This window comes from Netta rufina (assembly GCF_964035555.1).
Source record: "Netta rufina genome assembly, chromosome: 1".
NCBI classification, from domain to species: domain Eukaryota; kingdom Metazoa; phylum Chordata; class Aves; order Anseriformes; family Anatidae; genus Netta; species Netta rufina.
Genome location: NC_140123.1, coordinates 69,451,352 through 69,473,750, shown reverse-complemented (window position 1 = coordinate 69,473,750; position 22,399 = coordinate 69,451,352). Strand labels below are relative to the sequence as shown.

The window sequence follows — 22,399 nt, the reverse complement described above, 5'->3', positions numbered from 1 at the left end:
GCTAAACAGTCCCAGCTTTCTCAGCCTCTCACCATATGAAAGATGCTCCAGCCTTTAAATTTTATTTGTGGTCCTGCACCTGATATGTTCCACAAAGGCTATACCTTTCTTGTACTGGGGAGCTCAGAATGGGACATAGAGCCCCAAATGTAAGTAGAAATTAAAAACTCAGAAGGAAATATACTTGGAATGGCATAATATTATCTAGATAGGACAAAAGAGAACCGACAAGGAGGAAATCATCGTCATGGATTAAAGCAACTCTTCTATGAAACTGATTAGAAAAGATAATAGGACACCATTGACTGTGAAATAGTCAGCAGGAATTTCAGCCTTACTAAAATGATCATTGTTTCTGTCCTTCCAGAATTTACAATAAAAATATATCTTGATAATATCAGCAGTATTTTAGATGTTTTCCCAATACAAAGTTTTATTCAATCTTTTTTTTTTTTTTTTTTTTTTTTTTCACATTCCACAGGGAATGGAATAGGATGCTTTAAAAAATGTGCTAGACAGGTCTCAAGAGACTTCATTACTAAGCAACACTAATATACTGTACTGATCATTACTAAAAAAATAAAGCCCTAAGTTAGATCGAAATGACTCTGTTTCAGAATGTAATTTATAAGTCACCTTAGGAAAAGGTGGGAATAGGAATGTGATAGAAGTGTCTACGGCTTGGAAATTAAACGGAAACACCGACTGCACCCACAAGGTGGTGTGAAATACAGAACTGAAGATGCCTGCGAAATTTGTTTTGAGACACAGAGTTTTATGATGTTCCTTCAGCTTTTCAAAGCAAGTGATAGGTGGAAGGTCCTACTTAATTTTAGAAATTCCAGTTCATGGGGGAAAACTCTAAATGTGACCCTACTTAGAGCTTAAAAACATAAAGCAAAGGAAGAAAAAAGCCTTGTGATTTTGCCTGAAAGAAGCTTCGTAATTCTGGAGGTGTGATTCATGGTTAGCATAGGCAAGGCTTCTGACTGCTTTAATACAATAAATTAGCTATTTGCAAGCTGGTACACTAAATCACAGTCATACCAATGATGAACGCAACACAAATACTAATGAACGGTTGCACTGATAATTCACCCAGCCACAGTACCCTCCCAGGATGCTATTACACCAACTAAGAATAGCCCTGAGGTAGAAGCTGTGCAGAGTAATGCAGAGTTTCTCTCAAGGATCACTGTGGAGGCCTAATTTGGCAGCCGGGGCACTGCCCCTCAGAGAGGTGTGCATATTTGCCCTCATGCAGGCAGTGTCACCACCAGGACTGTTGGTGATTCGCTGCTCCATCCTGTATGCCCACACGGCAATGAGGAGCCATCAGAGCAGTGCATATATTCCCCAGGCACAGGGACTGCAACTGCAAACTGACTCCTTGCTGTGAAATCTGACAATGTAGGTACCTCACGCATGGCATACCAACCACAGCTGGGATCCCCAGGCTCTGCTCAGAGAAAGAGAACAGCAAACAGGGAAAGTTTTTCCTGTGGGATACCCTGGACCACATCAAAAGGGCAACAGATGGGCACATTTAGACAAATAACCTGTGCCACCCACGCCATGGGCAGACTGAAAGGGGTGACTAAACAGGGGCTGCTGCTGGGTTATTTCATGTCCACACGCTCTGAGGCATAAGGTCATCTTCCCAAAGTACCTGCTCTCATCTGAGAGCTGACTTCAGGGAGAAGGTGATGTCTTCCCTTTTTTGCCCATTCTTTTCAATCCCCCTTCCCATTTCTTCCTTTCACTGCAGTCAATATTTATAACACAACATCCTCCTTTATTTTGGGATTTAGTCTCAGTTGTCTTGATCTAGAACTAATCCAAGAATGGATTCTCTAACATATGCAATGATGGCTGCACAACTAACTTTCATATGGAAGGGCTCAAAATCTGGTATTCTGGCCTCGATGTTTTCTTTTTTTTTTTTCTGTTACGGCTGGTAAAAATATCTGTTGCAAGAGTAATACAGCAACCGAGCAGAAGGATGTGCTGGGATGACATTTAAAAATCTGAAATATCCTGGAACCTCCCTGACCATACACTGGTCTTTGTAGGCCTGGCATATGGCAGTTCCAAATTGGTTGGCCAGTTTGAGTGCCATAGGAACATTTAATGAACTTTGAATTTTCAATCACTATATTAGGCAGCTATATTAACTGCTTCATTAGATAAAACAGCATGGTCATGAGGAAGACGCTAGAGATTTAATTTACTTTTTGCAAAGCAAATAAAAGTATCCTCCAAAGTGTGACTGACAACATTACTCACACTGCACAGTATCTTACTCTGTAAGCAATCTTGATTGCAGTGGTCCACTCATTTTGCAAGCTGCTGCTTAATATCAGCAAAGCTAATGAGATCAGCTCTCCAGGAGTATCGCTGGGGGTTCCTTTGAGAAATTTCCTTTCCCTTTGAGAAATGCTGAGTGAATGTTAGAAGGATTTAAAGGGTGCTTTCAAAAACACAGTAGTTTTGGCCAAAACTTACTTTATGGAGTGAAACCATGACCTTATCATAATTAATGGAAGTTCATCCCCACCCACTTCAGTGGCGCCAGGCACTCCCAGGCAATACATCTACTGAGCAACCATTCTGAACATCATGATTTATGCATCAGTAGGACCTGAAACCAGGCAAGAGTGATTGGGACTACTTGCAGAACTAAATATATGTCTTTGTTTCCGAAACTGGTCTCTTAATGAAGACATTTACAACTCTCAGAAGTACTGCTACACTAATAACACTGTGCGAATGTATAATCAATAGACAGGTAGAGGCAGTAGGCTGAAATATTATTGTTCAAGCACTTTAACACTGCTCAGAGACTACAACCACCAGAACTTATTCTTTATGCCCAAGTTGCAGTCACTTAAGGCTCAGCAGTGGGATAACTCCCCAAACCCCAAGGTCAGAAAACAGATCCTCTTGTTCCCATCCTCAGCTGCTAGCCTCAGCTCAAACTTATCTGGGTTTTCCTGAACCCTGGAAGCCAGCCCTCTGGCAGGCATATCACTATTTTGTATACCATCACATGCTGCAGTATGATTGAAAATGTCAGGCACGCAAGGCTACTTGAAACTCTGAAGAGCATCGTCTGCTCCAGGGCCCTTCAGGGCAGCAGTGCAGAATGAGGTGCACCTGCAGTCCTGAGAACGGGTGCTGGTGCGGAGACCCAGCAGCACAGCTTCTATTTCTGCTCCCGACACTGAGCTGGAGGGTGACCTTCTGGAAGAGACTCCAGCTTTTTCAGGCCGGGACTAGGCTACTTTGTGGGGTCACAGCATAGCCTGGTATTTAAGAGAAGGGGACTGCTCCAGTTTGCTATGTGAAGGCAACCACACGCTTGCTCTCCTTTCTCCCTCCCTGCACCTTCCACTTGCATATCACTGAGGCTTTTTCATTTCCCTTCATAATGAAAACAAAAAAGGAGTGTTTTGTTAATGGGCACAGAACAGCCCGAGGCCATCAGTTGCTGAACTCTGTGGTGGATAAAAGCCCTTTCCACTGGGAGCCTTTCTGAAGGGAGCTGGTGCTCGTCAGAGAAAGCCCCATTTTGCATGCATGTGTCCGTCACAGCACTAAAACGTCCCCTCTTTGGGAACCTGTCCCCTCTGGCCACAGAGACCCGGGCCCAAAGGCACTTAACTATTCATCTTCCCTGTACACAAGTAAAACATTTCCTTATTGACAGCCATCAGCTGACCTATTTTAGTCATCTGCTTTAGGAGGAGATTAACCTGAGTGTAAAAATATCTGCTTCTCTCCCCTGACTATAAGAGGGGTGAGAGTGGTTAGCTCAGCTGTATATATTTACTCTGCAGAAATATAAATTTAGGAGAGAAGGATTTCATCTTTGCTGACAGATTTACTACTGGGATGCTTTCGGCAAAGCGGCTAGCTGGTAGCACAGGCTGGACGTGAGCAGACTTTCAGTGGACGTGGTATGGGAATGGGGAAAAAAAAAAAAGACAGCCCTTCAGGCTTTCCATCTTCCCTTCTATTTCTTCACCAAAGACAACCTGAAAAGACTACTTATTTTAAAGAAACTTGCTGAGCTCAAACTGCAGCATGCAGTAAATCACAGCTTGGGCTAACCTGGCTTTTGGTACAGGGGATGAGGCTAACACGGGACCTGGCAATTTGGAGGAAGGACTGATGGCTGACAAGAGACCGAGGTGTCAGGAAGGAGCTGCCAGACTGGAAACTGAAATCAAAGTTTCGGCAGTGTCTTGCAGCTTTTTTTTTCTTTCTCCCAAAGCTGTAGGCAAGTCATTAATGTACTGCAGTAGCACTGGGAGGCTCTAATTGAACCTAGGGACCCATAACGACAGAGGCAATAAAAGCAGGTAATGAACCACTCTATCTTTGCTCAGAAGAGACTGTAATTGCTCTCTGCCTCCTTCATCCTCACCTGCAAAATGCAGGCAGAGGAGACCTACCTGCCTCACACCAGTATCATGAGAATGATTTCAGAAGCGTTTATGAAATGCTTACAAGTCACAGAAACAGCCACCTTAGAAAACAACAGCCATTAAAAACCTGGCGTGTGAAGCAGTGGAGCAGTTTTTACCCATTTGTCCCATTTACAAATAATATCCCATTTACTGGTGGCATAAACCTGTGATCCACAGCTGGCGACTTTAAGCCCTCACTGTGCTTTTGGGGGCATTATGGGCCAAGTAACGTCTTCACAGGTTTGCACCCAAGGATCATTTGCAAGCTATAGATGCCTTAAGCCCATGAAGCAGAGAGTGTCTGCATGTTATTTTCCACTGCTGACAACTCAAATTGAATCACAGCTTTCCTGCAATCAGGCAGTTGTGCAGCCTTTAAATGTAGGATGTAATCTCCAGAGTGGGAAATACATGCTGATGCTTGTATCATCAGCAAAGCACCTGGATCTCCACACTGTTCCGCCACTACAGCATAGAGACCTCTTTTAGGCGAGGGGAAAAAATGCTGTTGAGTATCTCCACACTAGTTCCTCCCCCTGCTTGAACTTTTGTTTTCTTGAGCTCATGCCAGTCAAGCTTTTCCTCCTGAAAAACCTGCTGTGTGTGGGCCACCTCCCGATGAAGAGGCTGCCCACCAGGCAGGAGGCTTGCAAGCTTTCAGCCACGGCTGCTCAAGCAGCTACAGAAGATGCCGGCTGAGCCCCAGGGAAGCACTCCTAACAAATACAAAACCCAGTTTCGATAACCATGATCCTGCCTGCATGTTGGCCCTCCAGGCTGGGAGGGAGCCGAGCCCATAGCCATTGCAGCCCAGCTTTTGTGCTGACTACAAGCTGGACAGGGAAGACTTTTTTCAGGCATTTATTCTGACTTTTATTTTCTTCTCTATTATGAACCTAAGGGGAAAAAGTGACTGGCATCTGAACAGATGATCACAAAAAGTAGGAACTGACTGATCCAAACCCAGGCAGTGTTTCACAGGAAAATAATCGCACCCAGAGGATGGGATGGTAGCAAATGTTGCATTTTTAATGTATTTTTAAAATTCTCTTGGTGCAGACCTGAGTATACGTGATAAAGTCTTTGAAAAATTAATTAATGACAGTGACTACAAACTCCTAGGAGGAAACTAGCAGGTTCTCCAACTTTTTCTGGAAAGTCCTGAATGTATCATTGATGCAGGTGAAGGAAAACTGATTGATGTGACAATTTTGGGGGGCTTTTAGAAAGGGACCTTTTCACTTCTTTCACGCTAACAGGTACCACTTAGTTGGGAAACCTAACAAACAAGTGAGAAGCTAGGGCCATATTTATTGGTAAGTTCTGCTCAAGGACAGAGTCCCATAATAACACCTGTGGAAACATGATGCACACAGTCCAGGCTCAGGAGACCACTTTTTCAATTCTAAGCAGATTTCTCTTGAGAAAGGCTTCTTAGATTTCTGAAATACTCAAGTATTATAGTATTTCCTTTTAAGCACCACGTTCCTTCAATCTCCTGCCCTTTGGGAGCTCCAGGCTGCATTGCTCCACATTTTGTATGGGACTGAACACAAGAAATTTGTGAAGATGCTGACTGCACTGTCTGTTTAAAATGCTGGACTGAAGAGGTACCTATGTTCTTACAGATGTGTATTTGAAATGAGTACAGGCAAGCTGTACCACCTGTGAGATCACAGAAGTAATTATTGGTATAATCTACTCCACTCAGTGTAGGAGAAACAGCAAAGCTCCTATAAGATGCTTGCAGAAATAGTAAAGTTGTCTCTATACAAAAGAGCATTGCTGACTTCTTCATTAAGACTCCTTGAAAAAATGTGACTTCCAACATAAATAACTAATATAGTACCTAGAGGAAATACAACAGCTCGCTGCCAACATACATGTATGCAACACGTAACTGATCTACAGCAGCAACTGTTTCTTCTGAACAATGTATAACAGAGGTATCTAATCCTGAGCTGGCTACATAGAGAAAAATAGATTTCTAAGTTTCTCTGATCAAGGCAAAATGTACTTATCTACTTCTGAGTTAGTATTGCAGAGAAATAGGGACTTCTAAAATATGATTCATCTCATCCTTAGGCAGTAGTCAAAAATAGTTCTAATGAGCTGTACTACAAAAGTACTTACTTCCTTTCAGTGGCCATAAAGGGAGTCCAAACAACAAACTGATACAGTTGTCTATCTAAAATTGTCACAGACCCATCCTGTCCATGTTCCAATGTTTCACTATCAATGTAAGACTTTCAGTATGAGACAAACCACTCCGTTCATTCTGGAGCTGAGCATTTCCACATCCCAGAACTGAGAGGAGACACAGCAGATTTGGGCAAATCTTGTAGAGCCTAGTGGCTCTTGTGAATCCCTATGAATTTATGAGTGTGTTTCAGTCAACACAGTCCCATGACTAGTCATGTGTCCACAATTCCAAGGAATCTAAAGACAAATAACAGCAATTACTGTTAAGTGGTCTCCACCTTCTCCACTAATTTTAAGGCATATATGAAAAATTAGTTCAGGCTAGATGACTATGCTTTACTACCTAAATTTAAGTAAAATTAAAACGCAGGTCCAAGCCATTGTTTAGATTGCTATTGCCTGACACCACCACAAGCATCTCTTCCAGCATGTCTACAGACCCAGTCTTTAAACAACTTAAAATTAGCAGAGACATATTACAGCTAAAGTGGTTGTTGGTAACCAGTGGGAATATGTGATAGGAGGAGGGAGCTGAGAAATGTATCAAATGTCAGAAATTTTAGTAATCAACTAGCTTTACCTTATTTTAGTCATTCAGGTTTCTACTGCAATGTAGGTATCTAAGTAAGAAGTGTAATGTAAATTTAAGAAAATGTAAACGTTAAGAAAATGTACAAGACTTTACCTGAGCAAGCAGCATACCTCCCTTGACTTCATGTAAAGCTTATGTAAACCACATAGAGGCCAAACTTTAAATGTCTATATTAAGTAACTTTTCCTTTAGATCACTAAATCTCAACCTAGTCTTAAACTTGGCCACTCTTAGCATTTCATAGAGAACCTCCCTGCTTCTCTGCATGTGCCATTTCCAAAAGCAGGCACCAACGCTTTCAACACACCTTATTGCCTATTTCAGCTTTCAGGAAAAGGCTCAGGAACCTTTTCTGGCCAGCTAATAAGGGCAAATAATAGAACAATTCTGCTTCTTCATTTGGGCCTGTGGCTCCAACACTCCCTGGGAACAACCTGTGAAAACCTACTGAAGAGTCATTTCCCTTTTCTTTCAGTCTCCTAAAATCAACATCTCTGTGTTCTTGGTTTGTTTGTTTTAATTATTTAATTATTTGTATACAAGCCTTTTATCCACACATTTTGAGACTTTTTTATCACACTTTACTAAAAAGGAATTTAAGTCTGTTTTGCAGATTCTGTTTTGAAGTTGTCCCTCCACACCTGCAGTTCTACAGCTTCACAAGTGTTAATGGGGGGAAGCACAAAATTGAGAAACTCCCTATAGGTGTCTTCACCTCAGATCCATCTCAGTTATTTCTGAGAATGATGAAGAAACTTCACCACCAGGGGGATTTTCTTAAAAAACTTTTTTTGAGAAATGGCTCAGCAGCTGTAGGTGCATGGATAGTTTGTAAACAGTGAGAGCTTTACTAGAGCTGTCTCACTGCTGCAATAAGATGCCTGGGATGCTGGTGAACCTCTTGCCCACTCATTACTCTGACTTCACCAGCCACCTTTGAGCAAAATAATTTGATCATGCCTTCTGCTATACAAATATCCTGTGCACTTTTTGTTATCAAAGACCACAGAAGACACCATGACTCAGTATGAGCTGTTACAAAGGAAGATGTACACAAACTATGTTAAATTCTTTCTTCAGATACTACAGATTTTACTTAGCACTGTTTTCTCACAGTCTGCAATCTCTCTATTCGATCTACAACAATCAATCTTCTCCATCCACATGGCCAAATGAAATTCATCAGGAAAAAAAGCCAGGCCTGTTTTTCCACAGCACTGCTTGTGAGCTAGGGGATCTCATTATTTTCAGAATATTCATTAGAATCTCCACTTACTCTAAAAATAGTAGGATTTTTTTTTTTTTTTTTTCAGTTGAGTGACTAGTGGGCAACAGATTCATGCATATATTTGTTCCACAACACAAGATAAACGTATGTACTCAGACACCACACCTTCAAAAAGCAGTTGCCATAAATAGAGTCCACATTACAATATTTGACATTGTCAAAGCACCAGGTAATGTTCACTAATAGCAATTAACTAATTCATCTTCAGGGCAACCCTGCAAGCTAGGTAAAACTGATATAATTAACGCATGAGTAAAATGAGATTTAGGAGTTAAGTCAGTTGCCTGGGCAGAGGCCTTTGTGGTCGAGTGGATTAGACATCTGTCTCTCCAACCAAAGAAGTTGAGTCTAATCCTTTTTCTGACATTGATTTGCTGTGTGACCTTACGGAAAGTCAATTAACTTCTCTGCCTCAGCTGCCCTAGCGATAATGATGCTTACCTTCCCGGTGACACATGGGCGTTTGGAGACCGCACTGAACGATACTTTTAATGTACTCTTAAGGCCTATCAGTGGAAGAGGTGAAACGTTAAAGCTTCCTAGCTTTAACATCCTTGCTGTCTTATCTAATTCCTCCCTCCCACACCAAAAATAGCTTGAGGGCAAGAAGGAATTTCTTCAAGCTAAGACCCAGCTTGTGAAAACATGGCTGGCACCAGGAAGTGCCAGCAGATCCTATTTGGCCTACAAATTTACTAGAGTACAGGTCAGTACTAGAAATACAACGGGAGTTTGGGGAGGGACTTTGTTGGGGAATGCAGTGATAGGACAAGGAGCAATGGCTTTAAACTAAAAGAGAGATTTAGATTAGATCTTAAGAGGAAATTCTTCACTCAGAGGGTGGTGAGGCCCTGGCACAGGTTGCCCAGAGAAGCTGTGGATGCCCCATCCCTGGAGGTGTTCAAAGCCAGGCTGGATGGGGCTTTGGGCAGCCTGGTCTGGTGGGAGGTGTCCCTGCCCCTGTGATGGGGGGGTTGGAACTGTGTGGGCTTTAAGGTCCCTTCCAACCCAAACCTTTTTGTGATTCTATGACTTTTGTTTTGAACTTGCCCATGAAAGAAACTAGGAAGAAAAATGCCACGTTGCTGTGATGTGGCACACAGACTGCTCTGGCCATCCAAACCCAGCACCCCTGACTCAGAGTGAAGCTTCTTTGCAGAGCTTAGCTCTGAGAGGCTGTGCCCATGTACCATCCTCACCTTCCTGGTAGCTCTAAATAACATTCCTGTGGGATGATTTCTACAGGTAGCCTTAGTGCTAGCAGGGACACAAGCCCAGAGAGGAAGTACCTCTGTGTACACAGTGCCTGGAGTAGACCCCCTCGCCATGCTGCAGGCGTGGGCTGGCCACCTGCAAGCACTGGGGAACTGTACATCTAAAATCTGCTCTGTTAGTTCATTAGCAGCTATCCTTGAGCTTCTGTCCTCTAGCCAGCATAGCATTTCATGACATGCCATAGGGCATTTAGAGGTATTGCTTCTGCAGTTGGTGTTTGAACTGCCTGGCAGGTATCTAGGCTGGGGGTGTGTGCATGTAATTTTATACCTTTTTCTGTATGTGACCTTGCTTTGAATTATTTCTGCAAAATACAATGCTGCCTCAGCCTATAAAAATTCCTATATTCTAATACAGCAAAACCCAGTCAAACGGGACATAAGAAATCAACATTTACCTTTATATCTGTGAGCAAGATTAACACTCGTTCTCTTTAATATTGAAAGAAATGTCAGAGTTTTTTCCCTTTTGCCTGCTGAATTATAGCAAGCACAGCCAGAAAACTAATAACCTGCTGCCGTCTGTGATGACACACCGATGCTTCCTGGAATCCTTTCTCTTGTGCATCTGCCCTGCGCTGGCTGCTTTGTTCTGCTGTCCCGTGCTCCCCACCCACTGACCCGTTAGCATTCGTCTTTTCTCCACCCTCTCGGCTCTACTGATAATATGTTTAACATTTGCTTTGATGCTAGTCCTTGAGGCTTTTCAAAATCCTTCTTGGAAAGTACACCATTAAAAAGAAACCCTTTGGGGAAAGACGGGGAGGAAAGCTTAAGCAGAAAGTGCATGTGCTTGTGTATAACAAACTCCTCTGTGTTTGTCTTGCTGAAAGCTTGAAGATGGCTTAATGCAAACCTGCATTGCTGGAAATAGGGAATAAATACTGTGCTCTCCTAAAATACAGCTGGGCTAATTCAATAAACTCTGACTTGTTGGCTGCTACTTGTGCAAATATCTGCACATTACATTACAATAAAGTACTAATGAGCTGTCAGATCAATAATACAGATATTCCCAAAGCTGAAAGATTGATGATAGCTTGTCGCTATGTATTTGCTTACTGCTGAGACCACCAGTATGGACTAGCACGGGCCAAACGGCTCCATGCCAGAAACTGTGGAAGAAGTTAAAGATAACCTGAAGTAGCTTATAAAATTTACTCTGCAATTGTCTACTGAGTGTAGCACATAGCATGAATTGAAACCGTATTCAGCTTTCACGTGCCTAAAATAAGACTTTTCAGTGTTTTTCCTGTGGGATAAAATTACCAGTACAGTAAAGAACATGTAATACTAGGAAGGACATCTTATTTTAATTTCTTTTTCCTCTCATTTTTTTTTCCAGTAGACTTTGTTTAACCCTACATACAAATAATCACACTTTCCTGTGCATTGCTTTTCCATGTTTAAGTTGGGAACGAAATGCGTGGTTTGCCTATAATTTTTTTCAAGTTGGATGTAAAGGAGTATGAGGTCTCTGGATCTTGAGATAAGTTAAAGTTGCCGAGGTAAACAGACACACTTGAACTTGCAGTGACCTTGCAAAATATTGGTGGCTGTTCAGACAAAACTGGATTGCAAGATGGAAGGGAAATCAGTTCATCTTAAGTTTGGTAATTTGGTAATCATTACTGTAAACAGTGTTTTTACTTCTTATTATGATCACAAGAAGACAATGCATAGCCAGTATTAAACCAGTGCAGATATAGAAGATAAAGGCAAAGCTTAATCTTGGTAGGATTAGTGACTCTAAATTGATATGACTGAAAAAAACATTGAAAAATGCTGAAGCTAGGTAGCTTCAGGGACAAGCAAAATGCCTTGTCTGGTAATTTTCAAAAGTCTTTAGAGACACTGATTGCACCTGGAACCTCTGATTTGATTACTGAAATAAAAAATGCCTACTGTAGTAGCCTCATCTGTACTTTAATTAAGAGCTTTGTATTTAAATATAACCATCTGATCCCCTGAGGTTATTTTTAAAGTAAGCTTCTGGCAAGGCACCAGTATGGTAGATTAGAGGCTTGGAATTGAGGGAAAATCATCATTCAGCATACAGTTTAGAATAATGTGTGCATATATAGAGGTATATACAAAATCATGTAACAAGATACAGGTCTGGATTTATTAAAGCCAAATGGAGAGATATTTCTTCTTTTAATGTTCTTGTTCTCTTTTAATACATGCAACGTACATATTGCACTGCGGTCTGATTCATGTAAACACCGTAACGGCACAATCAATCTACACAAAAACTACAGCCATCACTTAGTTGTCTGCATCTACTACTACATCTCACGCCAGCCACTGAATGTGGTATGGGTACATCAGCTCGCAGTTTACCAGGAAGCACACCAGCATGAGCTGAACAGCAGCAGTGACAGATGAAGCACACTCATGGCAAGCGAGCAGTGAGAAGCAGTGGGGGTGGCAGACTGGGGGTGCCAAGGAGCAGTCTTAAAAGGGGAGGGTGAAGGAAGGGCAAAAGACTCATACAAGACACCGCCAAACATGAAAAGCCAGGTAGCAAGGGATTTTTCTGTATCTTATTTGAGAAAAGAACTTACAGCTTCCAAATTTTAATGGGCAAGCATGTGCATCCATGGGGAAATCTTCAAGCTGCATGGGACACTCAGCAGAGATGGTCAATCTGTGAGGAAGGAAAAGAAAACCTGTCATTTTTTATCGGCTCCTTCCCTCTAGGCCCTTTACGTGTGAGTGCTGACACAAGCAAGCTTTTCCTGATGGCTCCTGGTTCCTGCTGAAAGCACAGCAGCCCCCTGCTAACCTGAACAGGAGATAAACCAGGCAGAGAATGGTGCTTGTGGGCCTTATCTGGTGCTGCTCAGCCACACGGACTGGTTTTTATTTATGCAGGCCGTTTCAGTAAGATCACCCTTTCTTATTTGTACGTGCAGGAGCTCCTGTGCTGGAGCTTCTGCCACAGACCTCATTCTTATCTGCTTTGTGTAGGTACTACCACCAAACCAGGAGTCTGACTGCTGAGTAAAGCACTGGTACAGACACAAAGAAGCACTGACTTTTCCTATCAGAGCCATTGAAAAGGGCCTAGTAATTTAGTTCACCTTCCTTTACCCCAAATTCTCCTCATACAAAAGGGGAAATATTGCCTGCCTTCTGCAAAGCACTTTTGAACAAATGAAAACTGCTGTACATAAAATAAGCATAACTGCATTTGTATGACAGACTGTAACATCATCTCCAATCTCCAAATACTTTTTCTGTTTGTTTGTTTGTTTTCTAAGTGAAAAAAAGTTCTGCCTGGCTATGTGCTTACTGCTGTGTATTACCATAGTGAAATGGATATTCTGGATACTCCCACCAAGCTAAGCATATAGTACTGGAGTTAGTTTCTGTGCAAGTCATGTGGTATGGGGGCAATCCACTTCGGTTCAACATCCTGTGAAGTACTGTCAGGAAAACACGACTGGGACAGCCCTGCCACTATGTGGGAACTCTTGAGCTACAGTAGACATATGGGAAGAAGAGGAAAAACCCTTAGAAAAAGCAGACACATCCCATGGATGTTCTGCTTGATACGCAGATCGAGCTGAATGCAAATAAAAGTCTGAGGTACATTTCTGAGCACTGCAATATATCAGTTATACCTATACCAAATATATCAACAGAGCCAAAGCTGAGTTCACTAGGTGTATGCAGCATATAGCACAATGAAAATCTATTTTTAATTAGGCCATTTTGATATTTGCTTGGTACAAATGGTTTGCTTGGGATGGTGAAGACACAAATCTCATTTTACATTATGAATACCCATATGCCTTTCTCACATAATGCAGCTATCCCATCTCAGAGGTGACAGAGCAGAGACAAAGCACCAAGGACTGCCTTGTGCTGGGGTAATGCAGGGCTCTGTTGGAGGGGAGCCCTGGTTCCTTACCAAGCTGCTTCCCCATGGAACAAATCTCTGCAAAGAAATCCACAACATCCTACTACCAGCACATAGAAGTACCCTTTCATATCACAGTAGAGCCATGTAGCCAGACTGCCTAGCTATATGCCCTCAGTGCTACCACACCAAAGCGAGTACTCTTGCTATGAGAACTCCTATCCAAAAGGACCATAAAGTGTGACAATCTGTCTGTGTACAGATGGCACAGCGCTTAGACAGTCCAATTCAATACAACACAATGATGCCTTACTGGGGCACTCAGGCTACATGGACAATAAATTGGGGGAAACAGCTCCACTCACTGCCAACACACAGAAATTCTGGAGCTTTACCAGCAGCTGGAAATGACAAAAATAAGCACACAGAAATGTAATAGTATCGTTGGCTAGGGATCATATTATGAGGATGATCTGGGAAACAGGGAAGGAAAAAGGCAAACTGCAAACAGTAATAGAAGATATAAAGATAATAAACCATATAAAGCAAAAAATGTCCAGCTCAGAACAGAGATAATGTATCATTTTGTAAGGACAGACAGGAAGCCTACAATATAGAAAAGAAGTAACTGAGGCCTGAGATACCTGCCCTTAGGCAAACCTGCTCTTGGAATTTATTTTTATAAAAGAAATTTCAAAATCACTAAAATATGGAGTTGTCTGCAGAGGAGACTGCCCTTGGGCACCAGAGCGAGCAAAGCCAGTCACTGAGAGTGCAACATGGATGAATTTAACAATCTGGTGCTAGCAGCATCCTGTCCAGAACCTGCATGCTTTTCATAAAAATTAATCTAACTGGTACCTGAAAGGCAGCCTGCAACCCTTCCTATGCATTGATATATCTTCTGTATTAAGTATTGCAAATTTAATTTCCTTGATAAGTTCAGAAACCTTGCTCTAAGATAAAGCTGACATGTTTTACTGCAGTACACCTCCTCTCTCTTCGTCTACCAATGGTTATAGTAAGTTGTTTCATAGAACCACAGAATGGTTTGGGTTGGAAGGGACTTTAAAGATTGCCCAGTTCCAACCCCCCCCTACCAGGGGCAGGGACACCTCCCACTAGACCAGGTTGCTCAAAGCCCCATACAGCCTGACCTTGAACACCTCAAGGCTGCAGCTTCATAACACTTACAGTACTTCCCATCTTCAAACATCAAAGGAAAGGATCCCTATATCCATCTTACCAACAGAGCATCTGTGGAATCATGAGGCTAAGTGAAGGAAGATTCAATTCAGAATCATGAATAAGACCTTCTGTTTCATCTGAATGTCTTAGGAATTACAACTTGCTGCCTGAATCTCTGGGAAAAAAAAAAAATAGTCTTATGTGTAATGAGGAAGGCTGTTGACATTCCTGAACTGTAATTGTGGAGAAGTGAAGGTGAGGTGCAAAGAGAATGTGACCTAGTGGAATTCAATTACCTCTGCCCCCACCCCCCCAAAAAAAAATTATATGTATACATATATATGTATATATCTGCCTATATTAAATGAAAGGGTATCAACTACAGCTTTAAGGAACTGTACTGCCAGAACTTGTCTCAGAAGCTGCAATATATCTCACATACCAGGGCTACTCTTCTGCCCTCTCTGAAGTCCCCAACCCACCAAAGGCAGTACATTCGTTAGGATGACACCTGGTACTATCTCCTGGGTCTAGCCCAGGTGTAAGGAGAAACGAGTTTAGCAGCTGCAAATGCACTTGGTTACAGCCTTTCCTTTTGTTGCATGGATTCTTTGAAAGAAATTCCTTTCACTGGTTCTCTCTGATATCTGCATGTTTCTTTCCCTTTCCCATGACTCCAACCTAGGACCACTCCTAATCTGTCCATCTTGTGCAAAAGAGCTGGCTATGCCTGTTATATGCTAATCCTAGGAGCACACAGCTGAATCTCTTATGTACTTTTAAAATGCGTGGTGAACACTCCCCTGGTTACCTCTTACACAGTGTGCACTGCTTGATGCTGGTGCAGGGTCTTGTAAAGGGGAACACAACAGAAACCTTGACTGTGCATTCTGATATATTGCATAAATGTCACCACCGTAAATTTTTGCACAGCACTCTACGCCCAATGATAGTCATTTTTCATTGAAGTGTGAGGACCTGAAAAACAGCCCCACTGTTTGACTGTGGCCAAAATTGACTTCTGGTTCAAAGAGACTAGATTTTCAACTGCATGCAGGAAAAAAGAAGCTGCACAGCAGCCATCTGTCATGGTCTCAGGGCTGGAAGCGTGGGTCGCTGCATAAAGATTTGCTCTTAGGTGCAGAGTACAAAGTACAAATTCAGATAATAGCTCCAAGAGTCACAAAGAAACTGGTGTCCGGGTCTGCTCCTTCAAATATCAGCTGGGGTGATATTTGCACACTTCTTTTAGCATTGTGTCACAGGTTACGTACATTTTGCATATCCCATCTTACACAGCTGATTACAACACAGCTACTCCCAGTTTGCAGCTATTGCAGGAAGAGAAAGGAAATCTTGACATGCAAATATAAAACAGCCTTTGTATAATCCTTTTGACATGGTCACTGCAGAGTGACCTTACTGTGCAGTTACCTGAGCTAGAGGCAATCTCAAAACCAGGGTTTTTCTGTCACAGTATCAGCACTGTTCAAACTGCAGTCCTTTCAAACATAAGCATTTAAAAGCTTCCCTCCTCCACTATCATTCTGTCTTAATAAAAGCTCTATGGGATTAGTTTCACTCAAACAGAGTTTTTGACAAGATTATAAGTAGCTGTTAAAGGTCCATTACAATGGGAGGATGAAACCCTGATTTTACTGAAGTTAAAGGTAAAATTCTCCCTGACATCAATGGGCCTGGTATTCACCCAAAATATGTAAGAAACCCTGGTTACAGCTGCTGATTTATTATTAACTACAAAATTTCACTTTCATAATGCTCCAAATACTTACACTGCTATTCAAAAGGTAATCATCCAGCAAAACCCTATAGCATACCTTTATTACCTGAGAAAAAAAAAAGTTGTCTACAAATTATTTCACATATTATTCATAATTGTAAATGAAACTTTCATCAAGCCTATATTATGTGTTGCCTTTACTTTAAGAACATAAAATGATCACCGATGTTCTGTTTCAACAAAGTACACTTCAGATGCATATAATGAATACCCTTCTAAGAAATATAGCAAGACTTCACAGCAAGACATCTTCAGTCCATAAAAGTCATCTTCAAACATTTCTTCTAGAGAATTAAGCATGCTGACTCTTTCATGAGGCCATTCCTTTTTAACAGGTGAGGGAAGAAGGAGGTGTGCGATGAGAGAATAAATGCAGATGCTTGGGACCCAGTCACCCACTGGGTGTGCTGCAAGGAGTTCCTTGGCAGAAGTCCTGGTGGCACAATGCACCCTGCCCCTCAAGACACTTTTACAGGGCACTTCAGGGCTCTCCTCGCTGATCCTGCAGTTGCCCGAGGGGGGCTGAAGGGCACAATACAGGTATTAAGGGATGGGGAGGAGAAGGACGAAGAAAGTTGAGGGATGCTGTCACATATTTCTCTCAATGCAAGGAGCATTACTCTTGGAAAAAGAGTTGGGAGATTGAGCAAAACCGTCATGTCTCTGGCTCCCTGGAAGTGTAGAAAACACTTTCTGGAGTATTATCTGCAGCTGTCAGGCTACAGAGGTGACTGGTGAGGGCAGTCACCTGCTTGGAGAGCTAGCAGACAGCCATGGCAACCTGCTTTTTCTTATCAGCTACTAGGTCTAGTATGCAAACAAATAAAGAGAGAGATTTAGGAGGAGAAAGCAGAAAGACAGAGTTACCAGTGGCTTTTAGAAGTAGTTAAAGCAAGTGTTAAATAATTGAAGAGTTACTGATGAAGGTGATGCGTTGCAGTTGTGACTTGTTGGCTTAGGGGTACTGGAGTCAGGGCGATATGAGGCTCTCCTGCCTGCCTGCCTTAGCCCCCAGACCAGCTCAGTCTTCTGAGTTCCTTGCTTTTGTGCACTGGCCTTGCCTCCAATTAAAGGAAACATTTTAATGCTTTGCTTTGGCCCTGCCTATGCTGGCAACCAGTTACTACTGTGGGGCTCAGGCCAGAATTGATGCAGAGGAGCCAAAATGCCCTGCCCATCATGAAGCTAGCCACAACTATTTTCCTTAGAAAAGGCAAAATGTTTACTTGAAACCCATCTCAAAACTACCTCAGCTTCTCCCAGGAATGCCAAAACAGAGTTAGGTGGATTCAGCCTTACCCAAGACACACCTCATCCAAAACAGCTGGCTGGTTCTCTGCAAAGAGACTTCACTGTTGGGACAGACCCTTCTGCTGGAGGGTCTCCAGAAGCTTCCCCAGGTGCCTACTCCAACGGGACCTCAGCAGAACAGTTCATGCCTTGGTGGCATCTCTGGTACACACCCTTGTTCACTCACATGGATAACAGAAAAATAAAGATTTTTTTTTTTAAGACTGAGTTGATTGACAATTGATTACTCTCAGTATTTCAAACACAACCATGCTCACAAAGCTCCATCATCATGTTGGATAAGTGGCCAAAGGAGGATTCAAAGCCTTGTTCTGCCCCTCTTTGTGGGACATGAAGGCAGTTTTTATTTATAATGCTGTTTGTACACTCACTTCCTTGGGATCACCATGTAAAATGACCACAGAACAGAAATTAAAGCATTGAGCTGGAGTGAGGAGATCTGCAGAAACTTCAGTCTTGGCTTATTTCTCTTTCTTAATCACTCTGCCAAGATACTACCCTTTCCCAACTTTTCTCTGTTGCAGAAATGTATTATGTTTATGTGACACTGAAATGTACTTTGGAAATGCCAAAGAGCACAGTCTATGGAAGACTAAGAACTCCAATTACTGATGTTTTTCTGAGCTGTGAATTCAGAGGCATGGTGTACTTGGCAGCAAAACTCATTTTAAGTGAACCAAATCCTTAGCATAGCTTATGCAGAAGTGTGAGAACAAGTCTTTAATTGTCTACATTAACTGTGCTGAAGATTAGGTTATCCTGAGATGGTCTGAAGTGGATGGGATTGATTTCAAAAACTGTGCCACTACAGGAACAACCTCCCTGAACACAGAATACCTTGACACATCCTGAGCACACTCGTTAATGGGGGCAAGGAGAGATGTTCAGCCTCTACACACAGGATGTTCTTAGAAAGGCAGTGAAACAACCCATAGGGCACTTAAATTATCTGATTTTGATGGTGATTTGGGAAGATACAGAAACAACTGTGGGGATCGTGGAAAGATATAGATTTTTATCATGGGGATTGGTCTATTCTCCCACGTGCCTGATGACAGGACGAGGGGAAATGGGCTAAAGTTGTGCCAGGGGAGGTTTAGGTTGGATATTAGGAAGAACTTCTTTACTGAAAGGGTTGTTAGGCATTGTAATGGGCTGCCCAGGGAAGTGGTGGAGTCACCATCCCTGGAGGTATTTAAAAGACGTTTAGATGTAGAGCTTAGGGATATGGTTTAGTGGAGGACTTGTTAGTGTTAGGTTAGAGGTTGGAGTCGGTGATCTTGGAGGTCTCTTCCAACCTAATTGTAAAATGTGATTCTGTGAATCACATTTCCAACTCCTGGCAAAAGTTTACAGTAGTGGTAATACCTTTCATTCTACAGTATTTAATCGGTATGGGTAAAGACAGTGAACGGAGCATTGAATTTATGCTTATGTATCCTTGCCATGCAAATCCAAGAGCAAAATAACTCTCTCTGAAATAAATCTATTTTTATCAGATTAACTCGTGCAGTCAAAAAAACACAAGCTTTTGGGCAGTTAAGACCTTCATTAGGTTCTCTGTCTACAAACCTTACTTTCCTAGAGAAACTTTAGACCTATATGGCTGTACTATAAATGCATAGTGCAGTATCACATCTAGTTGATAGTTTCAGTTAAAAGGCTCTCCAAATGTTTCTCCCTTTTGGTCCCCTATATATGATGAACACTCATTGACACTCCATGAAGACAGCCTTCACATCTCTCCCCTGCAGTAGCTTGTATTTTTACTTAATTCTTGAATTTATAATAATAATAATAATAATAATAGTCAACATCATCATCATCATCTAGCTGGTGCTAGCAATACCAATAGCTCATGTCATTTTTGATATAGGTATAATGGTAAATAGGGAAATATCTCAACCAGCCCACACTTCACTATACCATATTGTCCCAAGTCTACATGCTACATGTCTCAACCATGATCACCTAACCAACGTGGCCAGTGGCAGCAGTGTCCAGAGTCACAACAGGGGTCATCTGAGCCTTGTTTTCAGTGTGAGAAGACCCAAGTACACGAGCAACAAGGGAGCACAGAAAGCTCCAGCACATGCCATAGGAAATGGAGGCTAAGGACTGTGATGGATGCAGCACAATGCACCTGCCCTCCAGTTTTGATGCTGCCAATTAAACAATTTGATCAGCACAGATTTTCTGACTGGCCAAAGGGGCTTTTGTTCCTCCATTTCTGTCTGTCAATGTGGCACACAGCCCCCCTTTGGATGAGCGCCACTTGGCTGCACAGCCATCCTTCCTCCCCATTCATACAGCCTTTATATTTGTACAGATAGGCACAAAACCACATGCAGAATTTCCTATAGAAAAAATAAATAAATAAAGCAAAATGGATTTATAAAGTAATAACGGGTGGGGGGGACCAGATGGGCAGTACCAGCTTGTTTGGACTCTCTTACATCAAGACTGGGATGCACATGGTAGGATGGGTAGAAGGGTTTTTGATTTGGCAGCCCTAAACAAAAAGCTGAAATCCTTGATTATTTTCCATGGTTCGGATGAACGATCTAGAGTTCCAAAACATTACATTACAGTTTCCTTTCAGCAACACACATATGACCCCAGACTCCACTTATTCACTTCACATCTCTACGTCCACCTCCCAGGCCCCTCTCATCAAGATCTCTTGTCTTCTGAGTATGTTCCTCCACACTTCTGTGTGAAAGGGGCACACATCAAGTGATTTGATGATCTGCTCTTTCGCTTGGAAACACATGATCTTTACCCTGCTCGTTCACACAGAAACACATGCATATGCATGTACACATGCACCACAGAAAAAGGCCAGCTCAGTGACACCTTCAGAAGTGACAGTAAAGCAAGAGCAGGTAAAACGGTAAAAGACATAATTCTACTATGTTCCAGCATTGGACTTTGCAAATGTAGAGATGGCATTTTGAGTTTTATTGATAATGAAATCAATTTGCATAGTTAATGTTTTTAAGATGCACAGTTAGTAGCAGAAACATAGTAGGTGTTTATTATTTTGACTGAAGAGCGTTTCTTTATTTTCCTGACCTTTTAGATGAATCTCTAAGCCAGAACACAGCATTTTTACATGGACAAGACATATGACAAGTTCATTAGCCACTGAAAAGAAGACTGTGGAGCAATCAGACATCCTCATGAAGTCTGAACTGAGCCTTCTAAATAGCCCAGGGTGTTATCTCCCCTTCTGGTCTCCAAGTTCCCTGGCTCAAATTCCTGACAAAAGTATACAAAGGGAAGGCCACCCTTACTTACAGAAATTCTTCCTAGGTTTTTACATTGGGTATAATGCATATAAAGGACACAACCTCTGGACTTTAGCTAGAACCTGGTGAAAAAAAAAGTCACTTCATAATTTAGAGCAGTTGGATAGAAACAACAGTTCAGAAATTTTTTAAATACATAAATATAATTGTAATATGTATTTGTTCATATATTTTCTGGAACTTTTAATTAACAGCAGTGAACAGAGTAGTCAGGCTGAACATCATCATAAGATGTGTTAACATAATAAGACCTCTTAGAAAGTAGCTGAGATCTCCAAAGGTAATGTCTTAAGAGCAGGTAACATGCTGCCAGTGGTACAGACTACCAGTTAAATGACAGACAAGCCATATATATTTCTTCACCCAGACTGCCATACCAAGACACTTTCCTGTAGGAAGGCTGAAGAAGACAAGTGGAAAGGAATGGCATAGGACAACAAAGACTATTCCTACCCAAAAAGAAACTAGGAACCATTCTGTTGCATGACTTTACTCCACTACACGTTAGCAATATGATGAAACCTTCAGAGAAGGGCAAATTACCATGAATTTCCTACAGGGTAATAACATGCTTGTGTTATAACATGCTTTAGGAGTAATCTCTCACTCCACCATGAAGTGTTCATCTGCTCAGATGTTTCTGAAGCATGTTAGAGCAGCATGTTAGACCTCAGATGCCTACACCACAACCTGTATCACTTCTGATTTATTTCCCAGTGACCGTCAGATACTCTCCTCAAAATCCTTCCACACCCATTTCCTACAAAGCCTTATCCCATGCAAGCCCTCAAATGCATCTTCTCAATCCCCAGCTCTTGGCTCAGCCATGGGTTCCTGGCCCACACCAGCACCTAGCTAGCCTCTGGCATCCCTCACCACACAGCCTTTTCCTCACCAACAAAATTCTTACCTAATAGACACCACAAGGGTTTTTCCCTTCATCAAAACTACCAAAGGCAGGATTGCGATTTATAGGGGTTTCTTTTACTCTTCCTACGGTGCATTGTAAAAGTGCAGGAGTGAAACCAATTTAAGTGCACTCACAAGTGCTGTACTTGCACAGCCTTGGGCTTTGTGTTGCATGGAAAGGAA

The 22,399-nt window shown here is 42.1% G+C and overlaps 2 protein-coding genes across 2 annotated transcripts in view; one reads left to right on the top strand and one right to left on the bottom strand.

The window, feature by feature from the left end:
- GABRB3 (gamma-aminobutyric acid type A receptor subunit beta3) overlaps positions 1-22,399 on the top strand; it is a gene marked incomplete at both ends in the record, with an annotated part of 192,720 nt that overhangs the window by 8,250 nt on the left and 162,071 nt on the right. The window lies entirely within an intron of this gene.
- GABRA5 (gamma-aminobutyric acid type A receptor subunit alpha5) overlaps positions 1-22,399 on the bottom strand; it is a gene marked incomplete at both ends in the record, with an annotated part of 54,085 nt that overhangs the window by 15,446 nt on the left and 16,240 nt on the right. Inside the window, one exon of the mRNA XM_084290842.1 lies at positions 12,396-12,478. Coding sequence (XP_084146968.1) covers positions 12,396-12,478 — 83 coding nt within the window. The remainder of the gene's footprint in view (positions 1-12,395; positions 12,479-22,399) is intronic.